The following is a 17,030-nucleotide window of genomic DNA, read 5'->3' on the forward strand; positions in this document are numbered from 1 at the left end:
AAACATACTGAGGTGTGTTTGTGTTAAGGTGGTGGCGACTGTGATCCGGGAGAGTCTCATGAGAACGACGTGATTCTGTTTGGAAGGTCTGAAGGCAGGAGGGAACGTGTGGTGCTCGACACTCTTCCTTACTCTTCTTACAGGGTGAGACATACTCAACAAAATCACACACACAAATATGTGTACTATCATATAGTTATTTTTTATTTATATTTTATTATATTATTATTATCATTATTAACGTATAGTTAATTAACCTGAAGTGCTCACTTTACTGCATGCCACTACATTGCTGTTATTACCATCACAGGTATATAGAATGTTTAGTCCAACTATCCCACCATATAAAATGTTTAAGCAAAAATGCTGAGTTTTTTACTTTACTTACGCCAACATTCATCTGTGAGGATTTGCTGCTTTTCTTTGTACGTGGTAGTAAACTGAATATCTTTGGGTTCTGGACAACAAATCAAGCAATTTAAATACATCATCTTGAGCTTTAGGGTATTGTGATTGTAAAAAAAATCACAATTTCACTTGTTCTAATTAGTACTGTATATTCCCACTGGTCTGATCTATTCACTCTATCCTCCATTTCTCCTGTGTCAGACTTCTGCGGTGGTATCGGTGGCGCTGCCCACTGAGCTACAAACACCAGTCACCCAGTTCTGCCTGGAGCAGTGGTCACATGGTGGTGCCAACCACCATGTATGGGCTGTGGACTTCATGCAGCTGCTCCCTGTGCTGCCTGGCACCCACACACATGTTGCTCAGTTCTCCATCAACCTTGGCTGTGGCTCCTACCAGCCCGCCAACAGGTGTGACCCATTTGAAAACTAGGTTAGGTAGTGCTTTTAAGTGAAAATATCGCCAAATTAAAATCATGAATTGGGCTGCAACAAAGGAAACCTCCACATGCCAAGTGAGACATCTGAGATTCACTTAGTTATTTTGGGGTCTAGAATGGTAAATGGTGCACACAGGGAACTTAAGGGGCACAATGCTTTCATGCTTCTAAACAGCAGCATCTAGAGAAATCTGAACCCAATTGACTCGAACGAATAAGAAATGTAAGTTCAAGGAGTTTGTTAAGATCATGTTACATTTCTTCTGGGTATTTAAATCCTCAAGGTTCAAACTCTTACAGTCATTTGAAGCTTCAACTGTATTGAATTGCAGAGTGCTTATTTATAAAAGAGTAGAAGGGGTAAAGGGACATGCTTTACAGTGGAGTCTCTGAAGACATAATTTACTCTTTTTATCTAATCTAAATTCAGAGCACTTTAGTCATTTTACACTATTTTAATTTGAAAATGAAAATGTTGATAAGATGTTCTCCATTATTTTTTATTAGCGTGAGTCTGGAGTTTTCCACCAACCACGGTCGCTCCTGGTCTCTGCTCCACACTGAGTGTCTGCCAGAGCTCTGTGCTGGACCCCATCTACCTCACAGCACCATCTACTCCTCTGACAACTACAGCGGGTATGAATGAGTCTTCACATCTGTATGTGTGTGACTGTGCTTGTATCATTGTCAGTCAGTCACTGTGGATATATGCATAATGTATATTGTCTCTCCAGGTGGACGAGAATCTCCATCCCTCTGCCCAATGCTGCCCTGACAGAGTCAACACGGTTCCGCTGGAAACAGTCCGGCACTGGATTGGGCAACATGTGGGCCATAGACAATGGTTAGTGCTATACGTACAGGTTACACAGTAACGCAGCGTCATGAAAACCCATTGTTTTCTTGTGTAGTTGGACCCCACAAATGAGACCCAAACCCTGATCCTTTCAGGATGTGTTTCGGATCACAAACATTTTTATTACAGCTCAGCTAAGTATGCAAAAAAAGAAAAAAGAAAAAATGTTATCTCCATGTTTTGCTTCAGTGTATCTTGGTCCAGCCTGCCTTCGTTTCTGCTCTGGGAGAGGACATTGTTCTCGCACAGGCTGCAAGTAAGGATCTGATTTTTATTAAACCAAATAAATCCAATGTCTCTACTTCAAAATTAGTCTGCACATTATCCACCTAATGCCTTACAGCACCAATCACCATTCAAAATTATTCAAATTGTATTATGGTTATGATTTCTTAATGGATTTTCATTATCTTTGTCTTATTTTTCTTGTTTGTATTCTCATCTCTTTTTAATGTCTCATGTCTTCCTCTTCTCTACCTCTCACTGTCACTCTAACTCTCTCTCTCTCTCTCTCTCTCTCTCTCTCTCTCTCTCTCTCTCTCTCTCTCTCTCCACCTCCCAGATGTGACCCAGGCTTCAGTGGTCCAGCCTGTGAGCTTGCCTCCCAGACCTTCCCGGCGTTCCTGTCAGAGGGTTTCTCCAGCCCACGCCTCTCCTCCTACCACAGCTTCTCCTCACTTCGTGGGGCTGAGGTCAGCTTTGGCTGTGGGGTGCTGGCCAGTGGCAAGGCCTTGGTTTTCAACAGAGACAGCAGGAGACACTTGGTTACCGCTCCACTTGACAGTTCCCAGGCCAGGTAATGAAAGTGCTGATAGAGAACAGGAACATGAATATAAAAAGCAAAACAAACTTGTTTCATACACATACAGACATAAGCACAAGACATGAGGGAACTCACATGTATGCTCTTGAATACATACAACATATACGTACATGCACATGTTCATTGTGATTTTGCCACCAGTAGATTACTTCGTAAAACCATGGCTCGTCTTCATCAAGTGTCTTTACTTCTGATTGATACTGCAAATGTTCCAGCTAGTCAGCTATCTACTCTCGTCCTTCATCAATCCCTCTTTCCCTCATACTCTGTGTTCCTATGCTGGGAGATGGAGTGTGATCAGGGAGGACTGCAGATGAGAGGAGAGATGAAAAGAGAGGATGAAAATGAGAGCGAGAAAGATGGAGATGGAACGGTGAAGTTAGATATGGCATCTGTATTAGATTGATTATGCCTATTGCGGCTCTCAGTGTGCCACCTGATGGCAATATTTAATGCCAGTTTCCTGGCTGATTGAGTGAACAGCTGCCTGAAAGAGGAAACTGCATCGCTATTGAAAGCACAGCTCAGCCAAGTAGAGAGGGAGCTGGGGGGGTGACTGGCAGATTAGTCTAGATGATAATTAAAAAAAAGTCTGCCAAAAAGTCTGCCAAAACATAAAGGAACGCATAAAAGGATGAAAACCTGTGCTCCATTTGTCCACTTTGTACAGTTAACATGGATACATGGATATGAACTCTGACTCTCATTCACTCTCTCTGTCTTACTCTTGCGTTCTCTCCACCTCCTCTCATCTAATTTTGTCCTCATTCATTTAATCATCTCATCCGTCATTCTACTACCTTTCACCCACCTCTCTACTCTGCATGACTGTCTGTTTGTCTACCCTTTTACCTCTCTCTTTCTCTCTCTCTCTCTCTCTCTCTCTCTCTCTCTCTCTCTCTCTCTCTCTCTCTCTCTCACACACATTTCCTTACTGAGTACTCTTGGTCACCTAACTTTTTCTCCTCATTTATCAACCTGCTCTTTCTGTGTCATTTCCTTTTTTACACGTTGTCTGTCCCAACTGCTACTGTACCCCCCCTTCTCTCTCCAACTGGCCCAACCTTTTCTTGCTTTCATTTTTATTTCATATTCTTGCTTTCACACTCTGCAGGTACCTACAGTTTACGCTTCGCCTCGGCAGCCGCAGCACCCTGAGCTCATGTCCTGCCCCAGACCAGCCAGGAGAGGGCGTCCTGCTGCATTACTCCTCAGACAACGGTATCACCTGGACACTGCTGCAGCACTACGCTTACCAAGGCTTCCATGAGCCAAGGTACCACCTATGTGTAGAGTGTGTGTGCATGAGATGTGTGCTTATGATTCCACAGAGACACTATGACTCCATCAACACACACATTTGCGCTGCTAATGGCGTGCTGGAGGTGTAAGCCACTGGGACCCATTGAGTCAGTTAGAGCCATCTATTTGTGTAATGAAGACAAAGTGGGCTGCGTTCCAGCTGCACAGGCCGGGTCTCAGTGCTTTTCATCACCACTAGAAAGGTCAACAGGGGCCAGTGAGACAAGTTCTACACAACTATCTGACCTGCAGGTGTAAGTTTAGGTTCTTACTTTATCAACAAGTATGTTTGTACAAAACACCAACATACAGGAATCAGTCTTGACAAAGAGATGAATGTGTCTTTGTGGCAGAGTGGCCTATAAGAAACTAAAGAGATGTTAAATGCCGTATTTATAAATCATGGTTATATTGACCATCTGCCTTGTGTCAGAATCAATTGTCCAAGCAGACTGCAATCATGCAGGCTTTAGATCAAAGTCAAAGTCTGAGTCACAGTTCAGTCAGCTTGTGTGATTAATTCCAGCTAAAATGTTTGCCATGTTGGATACTATCCTCAAATACATGTCACTATTGTCACATGTGTGCAGTTGTGACTATGGAGCATGCACTAGCTCAGTTTAATCATCTCTTTCCCCCAACCAGGATTGTGTCAGTTGAACTCCCGGCCGGTGCTCGGAAGTTTGGCATCCAGTTCCGTTGGTGGCAGCCATACCATTCAGGTCGTGGTCACGATGTGTGGGCCCTGGATGAAATCAGCATGACCTCTGTGCTGTTTAACACCATAAGTCTGGACTTCAGCAACGTGCTGGACGTCACTCAGAGTCTTGGTTTCTATCTTGGCCATGTACAGCCCTACTGCCAGCATGACTGGACCCTCAGGTAGGAGACTTAATGCTCTGATACAAACACTGTATTGGTCATTATTTGGCACAGCATTTGCATGCTTTTGTTTTTAATTTTATGAAAGGATGTCCACTGGGTCCAAATATGATTGAATAGTACAAATGTTGTCAATTCTACTATATACAACATTAATTTGCAACTTGTTCTTGTTTTTATTTTCACCAGGATTGTCTTTATTCCTACAAACCAAACATTATGCCATCAGAACAATTAAAAAAATGCTGAACTCACATAACACTTCTACACGTAGTATTAAGAATATGCATTCATGTGCACTACAGCATATGACATACAGTATATTATCCTCTCTTCCTCCATGTTCTACTCTAGTTTCTCTGGTGAGCCCAGCCCTGGCTTCAGTATTCGTTATGTGGAAACTCAGTCAATGCAGATCGGAGCTTCCTACAGTCTACAGTTCTCACTGGTCATGGGCTGTGGCCGCGAGCCCTCTCCTCACATTGACACTCAGGTCCGCCTGGAGTTTTCCACCAATCACGGCCTCACCTGGCACTTGGTCAAAGAGGTAAGGAGCTTGAAACACATGCAACTTTGTTCCCCATGTTAAGTGATTGTTCACATCAGATCCCTTTTGTTTTCACAGCCAGGCTCACACCTTTGTTTATGACAAAAACTTGTAGAAGTCATCCTGGAGAGACATATAATTTATTCATGATCATGAATATTGATTTACCCATTACAGCGTCTGTAATAATATGTAAATAATTAGAGTCTTTAAATGTGACACTTTGTTTCAAATGAGAAATTATCGCAATTACTTTTTATCATCCTACCATTAGCAAATACATGGCAATACTTGAATCAGCAAGCAGATTATCCCATGATTCAACAAAGATTTTCTGTGATCACAACTGGCTCATAAATATTTATAAGGCACCAAAGTATCTGCCAAGATTTTTATTGCCTTTGAAATTGAATAGGGCGTAATGAGTCTTCCATCAGTGAATTTTCTCTAATTCTTCCATGTGCATGAAACTGCAGTCATCTGGCAAGTGCAGAATGTAACTCACTGAATGTCCTGTACTTTAAATCCCTGCTTGTGTTCCAGTGTTCAAGGTCAGAGATACTGTAATCCTGCTTTAGGCTTTTATATGCATACACTGTGGGGCTAATGCAGCCTCAGGGTGTATCTGCAGAATATAAAGCTGTTTCTGAATAATTTTGTAAAACAAATCCATAATGATGTTTTATGAATTCTGAGCAATTAACAATAAGCAATGCCTTTACCCCCAAATGGGTATACAGTAAAAGTATTATTGAAAATCTAATGAAAGGCCTTGTTCCTTTCACCTAGGCCTGTCTGCCTGGCATGCCAAGCTGCTCCGAGTTTACAGCTCCCAGTGTCTACCACCCATCAGAGTTCAAAGACTGGAGACGCATCACTTTGTCTTTGCCTCAGAAGACATGGTAGGAAACTCAACATCTTTACAGAAGACATAAAAGTAAAGTTTCACAAAGTACCCTCTGGGATAATATGTCCTCTGATCTGTTCTTTCATAGTGTCTTTTTGTAGTTAACAAGCATAATGCACCTGAGATACAGTAAGATGTATAACATAAAGCTGAAATGAGGATACTAGGAATCGTCCACACCTATTACTGTTCATTTCTGAAGGTCCATGCACACGTAGACACACACCCATCACACACATCCATACACAACTATGGACATGTGCACAAACACACATCCATCTCTGCTTGTTAAGAATGCTTTGTTCACAAGAATTTCAACACTTTTTCAGCAACAAATCGCAGGTTTAATGCACTGTCACAATAAAAATGTCTTCTCTCTCACACATGTTGTGGACAGAGGATTTTGTGACTTAATCTGTTTTAAACAGACACACTTCAGAGATGCCAACACAAATGAGGTGCACACATCTCATGTCTAGTTCTCTACTCCTTGTCTGGAATAAATATAGTTTTCCTAAATATGGAATCAAAATGATATAGGAGCATCTTCCGGCTCTGGCTTCTCATTTGTGTTATCGATACCAGTGATGCTTGCCACTCCATGAGCTCAGATAATCTGACTACCATGTTTTAGCTAACAGTCAACAACTGACAGACTGCCAAAGCTTTGCTGGATGAACTGTTTAATTTGTGTTCTGTATGTGCCAATACAAAAACATTGTATAAAGATAACAAGACTGTGTATAACTGAAACAAGTCCCATACTGAACCAGTCATTCTGTACTGAACAGTTTCTGAGGAATACATGTATTGTTACAGCCCTAGCTCACACATATATCAACTTAGACAATAAAACAATCTCATAAACCTTCCACACGGAGCACTGTGACCTCCACCCCCATTTTATTCTACCACCCAGCTCCTAAATAAAGTTGGTCTAATCTCCTGCAGGGTGTGATGAGAGGTCACAGTGTCATGGCAGTAAATGATAATAAAACAGTTCTGTATGATCAGGTGGTGGTCTGAGTTGATATAGGTCACCGAAGCAGCAGGCCACGAAACCTCCCTGCAATAAAACCACCAATATACCTGACTATCTAACCTTCTACAGCCATTTGTCATCGCTGTACATGCACTGAACTGCAAGCACAGAGAGGCACTCACATGCACTAGTATGTACTGTACCTAGACTGCACACACATTCACAACCACAGCCTACCTTTAACAGAGATGATGTGATGATAATATTGCCCTCTCTCTGACATTCATTTCCCACAACTGCAAAACACACACACACACACACACACACACACACACACACACACACGGGAAAATAGAAGGTTAATCTTTACCTGCCAGAACACTAAATCCACAAATCTCTATCCCCAGTAGAGAAGTAGATTAGTGAGTATAACATGATGATGTGGTTGACATGCAAGCAAACACTGTTGATTTCTGAGATCATGTAATGCATTACAACATGAAATTACTTTTTTAGAAGTTCTAATTGAGCAGTCAGTTACAATATGTCATTGCATTTTGTTCAGCTTCTATAGTATGAATCTTGTTGAACTATTTTTGTGTGTGTGTATGCTCTGTGTTCAGGTCCAGTGCCACACGGTTCCGCTGGATCCAGAACTACTATGGAGAGCAGGACGAGTGGGCCCTGGATGACATCTACATCGGCCAGCAGTGTCCTAACATGTGCCATGGACATGGCTGGTGTGACCATGGACACTGCAGGTCGGCTTTCACACACAGACACACACTCATTAAACTTTATAAGGTTGTTCTTTTTCTATTATCACTGAACATTGAGGGCCATAAATATCTTTTGATGGATGTTTTTTGGGATTCATATCGAAGTACAGATGCACCTAGAGCAAAGATATGAGGTTAAGCCACTGTCTTCTCTTGTAGGTGTGACGATGGTTTCTCTGGAACAGACTGCCAGCCCTCCTCCCCCCTCTCCTCCAGTGTACTCTCTGACTTTGAGTCCCAGGATGCACTGCTGGCCACATGGAAGGAAGTGATTGGTGGAGAGGTGGTCACCCCTGACATGGGCTGTGGGGTGGTCTCATCTGGATCGTCGCTGTACTTCAGCAAGGTAAAACAGCTAAATTTTTGCAGCTTTCACCAGGAAACAGCCTCTCCTATTTGTTGCAGTGACATTTCTTCCAAGATTGACAAAGATATTAGCAAAACAAACTTTCCATTAAAAGAGTATATTGCCCCACAATATGAACAAACAATATTCATATTTGAATCACTGGAAAGTGGCCATGATACAGTAAAGTGAAAATAAGGCACTTCAAAGTATGTCGTGATGCTCCTAGTTGATCATCCTTTCCTTAATATGTACGTGTGTGTGTGTGTGTGTGTGTGTGTGTGTGTGTGTGTGTGTGTGTGTGTGTGTGTGTGTGTGTGTGTGTGTTGTCAGGCTGGGCTGAGGCAGCTGGTGAGCTGGGACCTGGACACTGAATGGGCAGAGTTTGTGCAGTTCTACCTGCGGGTGGGCGGAGACTGGGCGGAGTGTAACCAGGCAGACAGCAGGGAGGAAGGAGTGCTGTTGCAGTACAGTAACGACGGAGGCATCAGCTGGGGCCTGATCGCTGAGATGTACTTCACTGACTTCACCAAGCCTCGGTGAGAAACCTGCAGATGAAGAAAGGGAACATTTATATTTCTCATCTTTAACAGTGCACACAATCTGCTTTTCCTGTTTCTTGTAGTAAATATGGAAAGAGTTTTAGATGTGGCAGTGGTGGAATAAGTATTCAGATCCTTTACTTAAGTGAAAGTACTAATACCACACTGTAAAAAACACTGCATTGAAAGTAAAAGTATGTAAATATGTAAGTATTAAAAGTAAAAGTACCCAATGCAGAAAAATCCATTTAATCGGCTAATTATTTCAGCTGTACTTGTAGGTCTATATATTGTTGGGTAGTTTAATATATAATAAAACATTGTATTTTAAAAACTACATGTGTTTTGTGTACAAAAATCTTAATTTCCAAAGTAAAGTACAATTTTTCCCTCTAAAATGTAGTGGAGTAAAAGTAAAAAGTAACATGAAAAGAAAAGACTCAAGTAAAGTACAAGTAAACCAAATGTGTACTTAATTACAGTACTTGGGTGAATTTACTTAGTTACATTCCAACACTGAGATGTGGCTATGATTATTGTATATTTTGGGAGAGAAATGCCAATGTCCCTTCTTCCATTCTCAGCTTTGTCCACTATGAGCTTCCCTTGGCCTCGAAGACACCCTCCACAAGGTTTCGTTGGTGGCAGCCTCTTCACTCTGGGGAGGGTTATGACCAGTGGGCAATCGATGATGTCATAATTTTGTCAGAGAGGGAGAAACACATAATTCCTATGGCTAATCCAACTCTACCACAGGTCAGGAATCAATTTGAGGAGTTTTGCCTTTAACTTGTCATTTGTGCTCTGACCTCGTTCAGCAGCTTCGGCTTCATCTTGAGATATTGCTTCTTTTTTTGTAATGGAAAGTGTCAGCCAAACTGAAATAGAACAGCTATGAAATCTTTCAAGTGTATCCATTTATCTTATCAGTAATGTGTTCTGCTGCAGACTCTGGTTGCTGTTAACACAAAACACTACTATAAACTTGCCTGTCTCTGCAGAACTTTTACGAGAAGCCAGCATTCGACTACCCTCTGAACCAAATGAGTGTGTGGCTGATGTTGGGTAATGAAGGCATGGAGAGGGAAAGCAACAACAGTTTCTGCGCCCCAACACCCTCTGCCATGGTGTTTGGGCGATCCGACGGGGACAGGGTGGCCGTCACCAGGGACCTGGCCCTACGCCCTGGCTACACCCTTCAGTTTAAGGTATACTCATGGAAAGTGTAAAAACTAGAAAGGCAGAAGCAATTTTGAGAAACAGGCAAACAACACTATTTTATCGGAATTAAATTGTTCTTTAATTTTCTGTCCACTGTATCCCCTACCAGCTGAACATAGGCTGTGAATCAGAGTTCAGCGCGTCTGCCCCAGTCATGCTGCAGTACTCTCATGATGCCGGTCGTACCTGGGCCCTGGTGAGAGAGGGCTGTTACCCAGGAACCCCAGGGGCAGGTGTCTGTGAGGGCAGTGGCCGTGAGCTTAGAGAGCCCACTGTCTACAACACTGGAGACTATGAACAGTGGACCAGGGTCACTGTGGTCATTCCACGCAATGTTGCAGCCAGGTAGCTATGGTAACAGGCATGCCGTTGGATCTGCTAAGTTATATTAGGGTTTTTATTCATTTTCTTTAGACACAGAATATGCAGTTATAGCAGTTGACTTGTTAAATGCCTGTATTCCTCTCATTCCCTTACCTCCTTCCCCTCATTTTCCCAGTAAAACTAGGTTTCGTTGGTTCCAGGAGAGCAGCATGTACAGAGATGCCCCAGCTTTCTCCTTGGATGGGGTTTACATCTCTGAGCCTTGTCCAAACCACTGTGGGGGACATGGAGATTGCATCTCTGGAGTCTGCTTCTGTGATATGGGATACACAGGTACATTACAGATAGAAAAGGAAAAAGGATGAAACTGAAAGCAATAAAAAAAATCATATTTTCCATGTGTCTTTATGTTTTATAGCTTGTGATTCCCTGTTTTTTTCCACAGTGGAGCAGGATAGTTGTGTCCCATCTGTAGCCAGTCCCACAGAGCTGACTGAGGGATTTGAGGGGAAGCTGAGCCCACTCTGGCAGAGCCTAAGTGGGGGACAAATTGGAGGCGGCTGTGGCATCATCGGTGACGGCAAAGCTCTTTACTTCAGTAGCCCTGGGAGGAGAGAAGCGCGCACAGTGCCTCTAGATACCACCAACACACGGTGAGTGGAATTCACACCCATAAATCTCTCAATCTCTGTAAGCACTGGAGACCAGTTAAATCGGTGGCTGTTTTTTTAATGTGAAATTGAAATGTAGTTGTTACTGTTTACATACAGGTTGGTCCAATTCTACATCCGAATTGGCAGCAAGAGTTTGGGGCCCACTTGCACCAGGCCTCGCTCCCGCAACGAAGGTAATTATCACATACTGTATTAAGGCCCTCTGCTGCATTCATGTGGCTGTTGCTTAAGAGTGCAGTCTGTTGCGAGCAGCTCTACATCTAATCTGATCAGTTCACCACTTGGCTTGTCTCCATTTGTTCCTTTTCACCCTTTGTCTTTGATCTGGTTGTCATTGTCAGTGTTTTTTCTAATGGAGAATCAAAGGGTAGTGTTGTCTGTTCTATTGTTTCCACCACTCAGCAGATTGTGGATCACTAGCCTGCAGCAGTGCTGAAGGCTCAGTCTGATCGTTTCTGCAGTGTCAGATAAATCTCTGCCAGCCTCCTAAACAGCTTATCTGTAATAATCAGAGATTTTTGACTGTTATTTGATTCTGTTGCATTTTATTCTATTGTTTCTTTGTACTTACTTCTAAATTAACTTAGTTCTGTATCTATGAAAATAATTTCCCATCTAAGAGTTCTATCCACTCTGCTCTTTGTTCTGTGATACTAGGTGTCATTGTCCAGTTCTCTACCAACAATGGTGTCCAGTGGCAGTTTGTGAGGGAGCTGGAATTTAGTTCTTTCCTGGAGCCCCAAGTGGTGACCATTGAGCTGCCACCTGCAGCCAAAACCCCCTACACAGTATTTCGGTGGTGGCAGCCACAGCAAGGTTAGTGCATAATTAGGGTGCACAATATTATGGAAACGCACAGAAAAATTACAATATTACAATATATTTTTGATATCACAGCTTTAGTTTAGATTTTCATTTGTACTTCTCTCTCTCCATCCTTGCAGGGAAACACTCTGCCCAGTGGTCTTTGGATGATGTCTTCATTGGTATGAACGATAGCTCCAGAACAGGTTTCCATGACAAGTTTGACGGCACAACGCCTCTGAGGCACAACTGGTACCGCATTCAGGGTGGGGAGGTGACTGTGGACTGTTTGTCTCTGGACACAGCACTTACCTTCAACTCCGAGGCCATTGATAGTGAGTCACACAAACACATTACTGTTCATAAGCACATACATTTAGTTTAAGAGGGCTTATGACTACAGGGTTGCCAGTTGTAATTCCTAGACTGGCTCAGAAAGTGTGTGCATGGAAAGTGAAGTAGCTATTGTACTCCCTCAAAAATCACTGTCAATTGGCTCCTGAGTAAGACACTTAACACCCAACTGCTTCAGTGAAGCTGCAGTGTTTGTAGTGAGCAGCCCGTTGTGAATGTGTTGAAGTAAATATGAAACAGCATGTTTCTGCAAAATAGCTGGACAGTTGACTTTGCATGATGAAAAAAAACACATACATGCATATGCACATTTAATAAACTGACACATATATTCACAAACAAACCACATAAATGGCTGTGCGGTGACATCACAGTATAACCCACAAAAAAGCCAGAAATTGAATCACCCATTTACTGCGGCGGCGTGGGTCCTGCATAATAAATGAGAGCCAAAAGGGCCTGAATGAAAATCCTGCCTGTTATTTATGCTTGCATCAAGATGTGAGCGGATTTAGGGCCCATTCATTTAGTGTGCAAAGCCAGATCAATTTGGCAACACATCTATAAACATAAAGCTCCGGTGTCCCTGTGTGAACACAAACACTGATTGTCAGACACCATGGCTGATCTAATATGCGCTAAAACATGCACACATTTCATACATAACTCCTATACCTATTATTTGCTAGGCTATTTGCATTTGGATTATATTGACTTTGTGTTTTGGGTGTACACGTTTTATTCCAAGAAGCATTGATGTGGAAATTAGCAACACCTTTTTTTGTTGTTGTTTTTTTAGGGTCAACATATTTGATATATGTTGCACTCACAGTTAGGCGGGGACAAAATAATTTGGCTGAACCAAACTTTCAAATTCAAGCAGACACATACAAGTTAATTATGTTGAAGTACTGTTGAAGAAAAGACTCTTAAATCATTGTAACCTAGTGAGGATACTAGAATCAGGTTTATTTAATACCAAAAAATGTGATGTTGCTTTTATACTGTGTCTGCAGAGAAGCCAAGATATGCAGAGAGCTGGGACTTTGAGGTATCAGGCTCGTCATTCCTGCAATTCGAGTTGAGTATGGGCTGTAGTAAGTCCACCTCCTTCTCCCATGGTGTGCGACTGGAGTACTCCACAGACTGCGGTCATCACTGGTCTCTCATCACCCCAGAGTGTGTGCCCCCAGCCATTGGCTGCGCTGGTTATACTCAGAGTTCCATCTATACCTCGACCCAGTACAAACACTGGCGAAGGATCACAGTCTATCTGCCCAGTGCTGCTAAGTAAGTTGTTTTTTTTTTTTTTTTTATTTTTATTTTTTTTTACTTTATGCCCAAAATTAGTAGACAGTTTTGATAGTATGTGTATATTATCTGAAGGTGCATGGACTCCTGAAGCTACTTTTCTTTATAACTTGCTTCTGAATCCCTCAGTTCCCCCAGAACTCGTTTCCGTTGGATCCAAACCCACTTCACCCCAGGAGCAGAAGGATGGGCTCTAGATAACCTGTTACTGGCCCCTGGCTGCCCCTGGATGTGCTCTGGACATGGTCTGTGTGACAATGGACGCTGTGTGTAAGTAAAACAGGCTTTTTTTTGCACAGCTGATTAATTTTAATGTTTGTTAATTTTCACACTTGGTTCACTTTATTCTACCTTCACATTAATGTTACTTACCCTTTCTTTTTCTCCCATTCTCACACAGGTGTGACAAGGGTTATGGAGGTACACACTGTGTGCCTTTGTCCCCCCTGCCATCTGTCCTGAGAGAGGACTTTAATGAGAACCTGCAGCAGGAGACATGGCCTGAGGTGTACGGAGCAGAGAGGGGAACTCTGAGCGGAGAGCCTCTTAAATCTGGCACTGCCCTTATCTTCAAAGGGGTATGGGTCCTCCTAAACATCACTCAGAAACATCCATAGTAATAATTATACAGTTAAATCACAAAGACATGGATTGATATCTTTATAGTAGATCACTGACTTTTCATAACTGACAAACAATGTAATCCTGGTCTGTTTGTTTGCAGGATGGTCTGCGAATGATAGTGTCACGGGATCTGGACTGCACCAACACTCTCTACATCCAGTTCTCCTTCAAATTCATCACTAAAGGTAATACATAACTCAGTGGTTCTTCTTCTTGGTATAGCTTTATTTTTTTTATCAAAATACTGTTTCTTTTCTTTCTCCAGATGTTGTTGTAATAGTTTATCTTGTGGGCTTTTCTAGGTGTCCCGGAGCGCTCCCATTCAGTGCTGCTGCAGTACTCTGTGAACGGAGGAATCAGCTGGCTGATGCTGGATGAGTTTTACTTCCCAGCTTCCACTGACACTTTGTTCCTCCACCTGCCGCTACCAGCCAGCGCCCAGACCAACGCCACCCGCTTTAGACTTTGGCAACCGTACAACAGCGGTGAGTGGACACATTGTGTAGTTGCACACTAAAATTCACACAATCTGTGCTCTTCATATCTCTTGTCTGTTTCTTCTCCACATTTACTTTTCCTTATGCCTCCCACACCAGTAGAATCTGTGTGTAACAATCTCCACAATATTATACCCCTTAGGTAAGAAGGAGGAAGTGTGGGTAATAGATGATCTCATCATTGATGGCAGCTCCTTACACAACCCACCGGTGGTGATAGACAGCTTTGAGGACGGCCCCAATGAGTCCAACTGGCTGTTCTTCCCCGGGGGAAACACTGGCCTCTACTGCCCCTACCAGAAGACTGGACTGTAGGAAAAACCTTTTTGAATGTTGACAGCATTTCATATTTTATATCATGTGAGCCCAATTATGATAAAACTTGCAAAACAATGTTTTTACCCTTGCCTGATCTTTGTGTCTGCGTGTATGTGATTGGTGTAGGGAGGAGGATGAGTCAGCCATGGTCTTTGTCTCCAGCGAGCTTGGAGAGCACTCCATTACCACCAGAGACATTGACGTAAATGAGAACACTATCATCCAGTTTGAGGTACACAAACAGCCTTGATGACTTATTTTCCAAAGCAACAAACATAACACTGCCTCATTCAAAACATAAATCATGGCTCGTCATCTTTGCTAATGTTGTGTATATTTATGTCTTTCTAGATTAATGTGGGCTGCACAGCTGAGAGTTCCTCCGCCTACCCAGTGCGTCTTGAGTTCTCACGGGACTTTGGTGCCACGTGGCACCTTTTGGTACCCCTGTGTGCCGGTGGGTCCCAGCCCTCCTCACTGTGCTCCACAGAGCTCCACCCTGCCAGCATCTATTTCCCTGGTACAACTCAGGGCTGGAGGAGGGAGGTCATTCACTTTGGCAAGCTTCGCCTCTGTGGGTAAGGACTGGATACATCCTGTACAGCGGATGCATAGAAGAAAACAAGGGGAAACTTGTTTTGCCTACAAGATAATATCTGTTGAAAGTATCAGTCTTACTCTCAAACCTTTGCATTTTTACCTCCCTACAGGTCAGTGAGGTTCCGTTGGTATCAGGGTTTCTTTTCAACTGGTTCTGCTCCTCCAACATGGGCATTAGACAACATCTACATTGGCCCACAGTGTCAGGACATGTGTAATGGTCACGGGACCTGTGTTGGTGGCAGCCACTGTGAGTGTGACCCCGATTACTCTGGATCTGACTGTTCTGTGACTGACACCCCCAACCCTGACTTCCTCAAAGAGGACTTTGAAGGTACATCACCATACAGACGCAAAAAGCCATCAGGAAGTAGAGTAGAGTGTGTGTAAATTTGATGGATTATGTATCTGTATTTATTGATTAGTCAGAGTTATCAGAAATCCTAATCTGTGGTGATATTGCATTGAGAATGATCAGGTAGTCATTGCACGTTTACAATAGCTTGGAGTCGGCTTATTTGACCATGTTTTACTGAAGTAAAATGTAGACTAAATTCTTTCACATTTATGCCTATAAAATATAGTTTTTAATATTCCCCTACAGTTAAGACTAGGATCCCCTTTAACCAAATGCTTTTAAAGATCTTTTATTCAGTTGTGTGCCTTATTTTATACTTGATTGTTCTTCAATCGTCAATTAATGCTGATATTTTTATTTGTATTTTAAAATAATTTTAAACATTATTTTGATTAGTGTGCAGTAAATAAAGTTACTATTGGGAGCTTTCCTGTTGATGTTGTTAATACGATGGATTTATAAATGTGTGTTTACTGTTTATTGTGTGTGTTTATGTACATGTTTCTAGGGGGAGCTGTGGATGCTGAGCATTTCAGACTACTGAGCGGTGGTAAACCATCCAGGAAGTGTGGTATCATGTCGAGTGGGAACCACCTGTTCTTCAGCGAGGACGGCCTGCGCATGTTGGTCACCAATGACATGGACCTGGCAAATGCCAGGTATAGCTACACAAACAAGCCCTTACCAAGTTCACACATATACATAATCAAAAGTGATAATCTCATGTTTTAATGGTTGTACTCTGCAGGTTTGTTCAGTTCTTCCTACGTCTTGGCTGTGGTAAGGCAGCTCCAGATCCTCGCTCCCAGCCGGTTTTGCTTCAGTTCTCTGTGGATGGAGGTCTTACCTGGGGCCTCTTGCAGGAATTTCTCTTTAGCAACAGCAGTAATCAGGCTCGCCTGGTGGCCCTGGAGATCCCGCTGCGTGCCCGTACGCCTTCCACTCGCCTCCGCTGGTGGCAGCCCTCTGAGAACGGACACTTTTACAGCCCATGGGTCATTGACCAGGTACAGTAAGTGAGGATCCAACAATTCATCCATCTAACGATAAGTATTTCAATCATTTTCATTCAAGCATTAAAACATCACAGCTGTCATTCATCCAAACTTTTTTTTTTTTCATCCCTCTGACA

At 42.7% G+C, this 17,030-nt stretch overlaps 1 protein-coding gene across 1 annotated transcript in view; it reads left to right on the top strand.

Moving 5' to 3' along the window:
* Positions 1-17,030, top strand: part of LOC144521689 (reelin-like) — a 70,258-nt gene that overhangs the window by 39,967 nt on the left and 13,261 nt on the right. The window contains exons 12-43 of the mRNA XM_078256242.1: positions 29-144; positions 610-818; positions 1,355-1,483; positions 1,582-1,691; positions 1,893-1,959; positions 2,266-2,499; positions 3,641-3,802; positions 4,474-4,710; positions 5,065-5,257; positions 6,047-6,159; positions 7,770-7,907; positions 8,085-8,271; positions 8,605-8,810; positions 9,398-9,569; positions 9,815-10,021; positions 10,144-10,379; positions 10,534-10,691; positions 10,804-11,011; positions 11,129-11,205; positions 11,690-11,848; positions 11,977-12,161; positions 13,209-13,480; positions 13,631-13,771; positions 13,902-14,079; positions 14,226-14,310; positions 14,428-14,610; positions 14,765-14,933; positions 15,067-15,172; positions 15,292-15,518; positions 15,651-15,874; positions 16,407-16,557; positions 16,647-16,905. Of these exons, the coding sequence (XP_078112368.1) occupies positions 29-144; positions 610-818; positions 1,355-1,483; positions 1,582-1,691; positions 1,893-1,959; positions 2,266-2,499; positions 3,641-3,802; positions 4,474-4,710; positions 5,065-5,257; positions 6,047-6,159; positions 7,770-7,907; positions 8,085-8,271; positions 8,605-8,810; positions 9,398-9,569; positions 9,815-10,021; positions 10,144-10,379; positions 10,534-10,691; positions 10,804-11,011; positions 11,129-11,205; positions 11,690-11,848; positions 11,977-12,161; positions 13,209-13,480; positions 13,631-13,771; positions 13,902-14,079; positions 14,226-14,310; positions 14,428-14,610; positions 14,765-14,933; positions 15,067-15,172; positions 15,292-15,518; positions 15,651-15,874; positions 16,407-16,557; positions 16,647-16,905 (5,498 nt within the window). The remainder of the gene's footprint in view (positions 1-28; positions 145-609; positions 819-1,354; positions 1,484-1,581; positions 1,692-1,892; positions 1,960-2,265; positions 2,500-3,640; positions 3,803-4,473; positions 4,711-5,064; positions 5,258-6,046; positions 6,160-7,769; positions 7,908-8,084; positions 8,272-8,604; positions 8,811-9,397; positions 9,570-9,814; positions 10,022-10,143; positions 10,380-10,533; positions 10,692-10,803; positions 11,012-11,128; positions 11,206-11,689; positions 11,849-11,976; positions 12,162-13,208; positions 13,481-13,630; positions 13,772-13,901; positions 14,080-14,225; positions 14,311-14,427; positions 14,611-14,764; positions 14,934-15,066; positions 15,173-15,291; positions 15,519-15,650; positions 15,875-16,406; positions 16,558-16,646; positions 16,906-17,030) is intronic.

This window comes from Sander vitreus, chromosome 8, assembly GCF_031162955.1.
Source record: "Sander vitreus isolate 19-12246 chromosome 8, sanVit1, whole genome shotgun sequence".
Classification (NCBI taxonomy): Eukaryota; Metazoa; Chordata; class Actinopteri; order Perciformes; family Percidae; genus Sander; species Sander vitreus.